Raw genomic sequence first — 5,997 nt, 5'->3', positions numbered from 1 at the left:
CTTAAAAACTTATAAGGATAAAAAATATTTAAAAATATAATTTTTTAAGAAAAACATTGTTTTATAAGCGACTTGAAACTATGTAAAAAAATATTTTCAAAAAAATGTACACTTTCTGAAATAATGAGTGTTCTATGATAAAAGAATCACCTAATATAATATATTTTGCTCACTTAAATATTACAATAGCTGTTATCATATTAACGTAAATATCTACTAAATAATTTTAACCTGTAGGCACTAGGCTATAATAGTTATTATCCAATATTTTTTATTTATACAATAAATTATGACAAATATTATTTATAGTCCTAAATAAAATTGTTATATACTATAATATAGTATATGTATACTGTATAGATTAATGTACATATATAAATTTTCGAAGTCTTATTTTTTATAATAAACTTGAAAACTTCATTTTCCATTATTATGTTAATTTAGTATTAATTTTAATTTCGGGAGGATTATGAATACAGCACGGATTTAGAGTCTTATATTAAATTTAGGGAGGATTATGAATACATCACGGATTTAGAGTCTTATATTAAATTGCTTTAAGTGAAATGTATGGGATAATTTATATTTATCACATAATGTTATGACATTTAAAGATAATTCTACTTGAGTTAGGTATGATACATATAACATATATTATATACCACAGTTAAAATATTAATTTTTTTTTGAAAACTGCAAGCCAAAAAAATTTAAGTTAGAGATGTATTTAATTATTTTAAATATACACACTGTGATTCCGGACAATGATCAATCGACCTCGATCGTAATATTTTGATTAGGTTTATACATTATACATATAACTATATAAGACCGCTGACTGATAGTACTAATAGTATAATACTGAACAATAATTACACATTTTTTTAATAATCAACGTTTCTGTTGCAGCCGTGCAATTATGGTGTACTTGGTTGAAACTTACGGAAAAGACGATCATCCACTGTTCCCCAAGGACCCGAAAAAGCGAGCGCTGATCAACCAAAGACTGCAGTATGACTTAGGCACCTTGTACCCGACTTTTATCGACCAATACGTGAGTATTCACATCATATTATAACAACGAATTAGTAACGGTTATTAATTTTTCGTTGTTGTTTGAACGATGACTTACCCGTTCGGTGTTTTAATTTGGTACCTATACCGTCGCAGGCGCATACCACCAATTCTTTCGCAGGCGCACTGATGTGCCCTATTACGTCGTATCAATTATTAAACGTTTTACGGGATACCTATACAATTTATGGTCAACCAACTGCCATTACCACTCATCATTATTATCATTATGCAGTAAAATTCGTTAGGGCTTGTCATAATCATATATGATTCCGGGGGATAGCTCAAATAAAAAAAATCACCAATTAAAAAGCGGTTAAGTGGATGTCCCTCTGCTGTACAGTAGGTTAAAGTAGGTCACTTTTATGGATGGCATTACATTTGAATTCAATGGTATAATACCATTGTATATGAAAAACGATTCTGAGCGAAGACGAAGAGTAGATATGTTTTATGATATTGTTGTGAATTTTGAACTATTTATGAAAATCGTTGTTTTAAATATTTAATTCTCAGTTATAAAAATTGAACATTTTATAGTTTTTTAATTACAATAATTGATAATTTTTGAAATTTCAATAAAATTTGTAAAAATTCGAACTTTAATTCTTATAAAAAAAATTGTGCTTATGAATTTTAAATATTTTCAACTATGATTTTAATAACATACTAGTAGTCTTGTATTATATTTTCACGCCTTTTGACTTAACAAATTCAATTTTATTGACATATTTTATGAAAAAAAAAAAAATGAAATTTGAAAATGCCCGTAAACAGCTCAAAAAGTTTCAAAATATTTTAATTTTGATTTTATGGTGTATCTATATAAAATGAGAATATAAACATTCAGTGAAATTTTCGTGTATCTACAGTTATTCGTTTAAGAATTACAACAAAATAACAAAATCGCTACATGAGAAATCGAGTGAATATCCAATATTGTAAAAAAATGAGCTTCAAACGCTCATAAAAATTAAATTTGACTTTCTTATAGACATATTTTTTTTTTTTGTTAGATAATCTTATGAATAATATTGTATTACATTTTCAAACCTTAGATTTAAAAAGAAAAAATTTTGAGAATTCTCAACTCAAAATAATTTGCTAATTTTCGTGATTTTTCGGTGTTTTGTCAAGGTTTGAACTTTAAATGCTTATAAAAAAATTTACTAACGATTTATACACGTTGTCTGCCACGAGCCCGCCTGTGACACAACACTGATGCGTTAATGTATGAGCCATGAATTATTCTTCAGGGGCCACTTGGGTCGCCGGCAATTCAAACCTCTCATTGTATTCAATACACTTTATTTTTGATGGCGTGGAGATAAAGATTTTATAATAACACCATGGCGTCCGGGGAAAAAAATTTATAGTAAAAAAAAAAAAACTATTATATCTTTAACTATCATGTATTTTGAGTAATATTGATCGTCGGCGACCCAAATATTTTTATTTTAAATTTGTATTATTCAGGTTTTTCCGGTTATAACGCTAAAAATTACAATTGGACTATCCTATCTATAAATACACATGAGTGCATTACAGTAATGCTCTGTTATTTGTACCATAGCTCCACAATTACACATCCGTGTTGGGTTGCCGGCGGGCTCGTGGCAGTCAACGTGTTTTCAAATATCACTGTAACAATATGGTAGGAGCTTTGTATTAAATTTTCAAGCTTTTTTACCCAACAAATAAAGTTTTATTGACATCCATAGAATAAAATTGGATACTGAAAATGTTCCTAAACAGTTCAAAACAAATCAAAATATTTTTAAAATTTTATCTTACATAGTAAATGCAAATATAGACAACCATTGAAAATTTCATGATATACCTTCATTTGTTTTAAAGTTACACCAAAAACAAAAATCGATTTTGTCGAAAACCTATTTTGCGTGAAAATTCCCGTTTTTCCTTAATTTTTATGTTGTTTTTCAGTTTTTTGAAAACTATTGGGAATTTTAAATGTTGACCTCCCCAATGCACTAACAATATTTACTTTCCCATCGGACAAGATATTGTTTTTGTTGGTGCTTCTAAAACTATTGGAAATTTTAAATTTAAATTAATTTTCACAGATGACCTTAAAACAAATTTCTCAAAAAGTTCTCAAAAACCACACATAATAAGTACAATAAAATACCTTATCGACGCACTAATATTTATTTGTATGTATACACGTAATATATTTATGAAATTGCGAATTTAAGTAGAATATTTTTTTTTGATTTCACAGTACTTGTGGATTTTTGGTTATGCAAAAAAAACCGACGAAAAAGAAAAGAGACTCCACGATGCGCTCGAGTTTTTGGAAATTTTTCTGAAATCTTCCGATTGGGTTGCTGGCGATTCAATGACTTTGGCCGATATATCTTTGGTAGCTACTATTTCAACCTTTGAGGTATTTTCTTTTTGAATATTTTTTTACACATCATTATTATAACTTTGGCTCACGTTTAACACACACTTTCGTATTTTCTTCAGGTTTCCGGTGTTGACTTGAATAGGCACGAAAAAGTCTCTAAATGGCTTCAAAAGTGCAAGACTACAATGGAGGGATACAAAGATGCCAATCAATATGGAGTAGATCGATTCAAAGCCTTGGTAGAAAAGAAATTAGCTGACTCAGTTGCACAAGAGGAACTAGTTACTAAGGATGAAGTATTTATAGCGATTGAAGTACTAAGAAAAGCTGTAAGAGCTAAGTTCATTGGTGAAGAATTCTCTGATTCAATTGACAAAATAGATAAAGCCGTGTCGGTCTATTAGTCATTTAAAATTGTAATAATAACTACTAAACACTAATAATAATTTAATGAGTATATTACACTACGCATTAATATGAAAAATAAAAATGAGTGCACCTATTATAAAAACGAATGTTGGTTTTATCATTTAAAATAATATGGATAAAAATAATAATTTTCCGTAGTATTAATTATATTTTTATTTAGGTCGCCCAAATCATTTTTTAGTGTTTTACGGTATTGTCCAGTAATAATTTAAGTGTTTCTATATGGTAACCTATTGAACTAGCTTTCTTTAATTTTTAAAAATATGACTAATTGTTAACAACTCGTTGTTTTTCATCAACTTCATTCATGTTTTCTTAATTCAAAATAAATAAAATCAGTTATTTTAAATCGTAAAGGTTAATTAAACGTACCTTTCACTTATTTATTCTTTTTGGATAATAATCAACCAACAAATGTTACTGATATTTATTGTAACGGTGTTGACTTCGCACATAATATTTCTTCGTGATATGGTGTGTGATGGTGATTATGATAGTCTGTTCTTTTACACTACCTGATCAGTAATTACGGGGGGGGGACAAAGGGATCAATCCCTCCCCTATGGGTTGACTACATATAGTATGCATAATTTGTCGGAGTTCTAACTTACGGCCTCTAGCTTTAAAAGCGGGGCTACTGGATAAAATTATACCCCCCTCCCCCACCATGACAAAACCTAAATACGCAACTGTACCCTATCACAAAGGCAAACGGTATTATTATTATTATTATACTATACAATTTAGATTATGTTACGTCTTTATCTGACATTGGTTTAAAAGGTAGAAACGGATGAACAAAAGAAGAATGATATAAGTTGATCATGTGCTTTACTCATGACTGCGAGTGAGCACTTTTATTGAACAGCTCTCTGGTGTGATGTTAGGTTATGTGTGTGTGTGTACACTCTTATCACATTATCTTATTATTAATATATAGTGTAATTTCTTAGATTATGATTGTAATGACAAATCCATCAGTCTTAAAATAATGATTTTTTTTTTTGATATAAATACCGACAAAAACTTTTACGGATGACGGTGTATAGCGTAAAAAAACTCGAAATATTTCAAACTTAGTTCTCCACGTCTTGAATAGTACCTATAATAATTACTGGAAATTCAACAAATCCAAAGCATTAAAAGTGGGCTTTTGAAAATATTGCGGGTAGTTACAATTTTTTTATTACCATGTTTAGTACACTTTATGCGCTTTCATCGTCATGGTAAGAAGTACAATATTGTTGGTAATATATATATAAAACAATAAATAAATAAAGAACACTGTAGATACGATGTTATTGTCCAAACGGTCCATTATAAGCGACGGCGCGCCCAGTGGCGTAAATAGGCCACTGGAGGCCCGTGTGCAAAGACTAAAATGGGCCCTCCAAAAAAATAAAAAATAAGCAGTGATACAATATGATTTATCCTTATTAATTATTAGGTTATATTTATTGTTTACCTATTACTTACTTGTAAGCAACCTAGCAACATTTATAAACATTTATAAATTAATCACATCTTGTAAATTTTTTTAGGTAGGTTTTTTAAAATGTAGGTATATATATATATATATAAATTTTATAAATGTAGGTACATTTAATCATTTAAATACTATAAAAGTATGATACGTTTATAGAATAACATTAAATAAAAAAAAAAACAAAATATATTACTTATTATTTATTAATAATGCATAATATTATATAACTTACATTATTTTATTTTATTTGAAATACTTTTGCTCATAAAAAACGTTGAAACTACTTTAGAAAATTTTTTTTTCTTGACTTTAAATTTGCGAAGTCGTTTATAATTTTGTCAATTTCAAGTTCTGAGGTTTTTTCTCTTTCAATATTGAGAATTGCAATGTTCGTAAGTCTGTCTTGTGAAATTGAGTTTCTAAGATAATTTTTAATGAGCTTCAGCTTAGAAAAAGAACGTTCAGCAGAAGCGACTGTAACTGGAATAGTCAGAAAAATTAAACACAGCGTAAAAACGTCATGAAAAGACGATGCCCAAGTCATGTTCGATTAAATAAACTGTTAGGTCTTTAATATTATGCAACACAGATGTTGAGTTATTACACAAAGAAAATTTCTTAACACAAAAGTTGATTT

General features: G+C 28.6%; 1 protein-coding gene across 1 annotated transcript in view; it reads left to right on the top strand.

Annotated features, from left to right (window-relative positions):
• The first annotated feature begins 913 nt into the window (after positions 1 to 913).
• LOC100574427 overlaps positions 914 to 5,997 on the top strand; it is a 20,747-nt gene continuing 15,663 nt past the window's right edge. The window contains exons 1-3 of the mRNA XM_029490025.1: positions 914 to 1,054; positions 3,317 to 3,481; positions 3,565 to 3,840. Of these exons, the coding sequence (XP_029345885.1) occupies positions 920 to 1,054; positions 3,317 to 3,481; positions 3,565 to 3,840 (576 nt within the window). The 5' untranslated portion in view covers positions 914 to 919. The remainder of the gene's footprint in view (positions 1,055 to 3,316; positions 3,482 to 3,564; positions 3,841 to 5,997) is intronic.

This window comes from Acyrthosiphon pisum, chromosome A2, assembly GCF_005508785.2.
Source record: "Acyrthosiphon pisum isolate AL4f chromosome A2, pea_aphid_22Mar2018_4r6ur, whole genome shotgun sequence".
In the NCBI taxonomy this organism is placed as follows: Eukaryota; Metazoa; Arthropoda; class Insecta; order Hemiptera; family Aphididae; genus Acyrthosiphon; species Acyrthosiphon pisum.
Note: the sequence above shows the minus strand (reverse complement) of the source record. Positions and strands in the feature narration are given on the sequence as shown.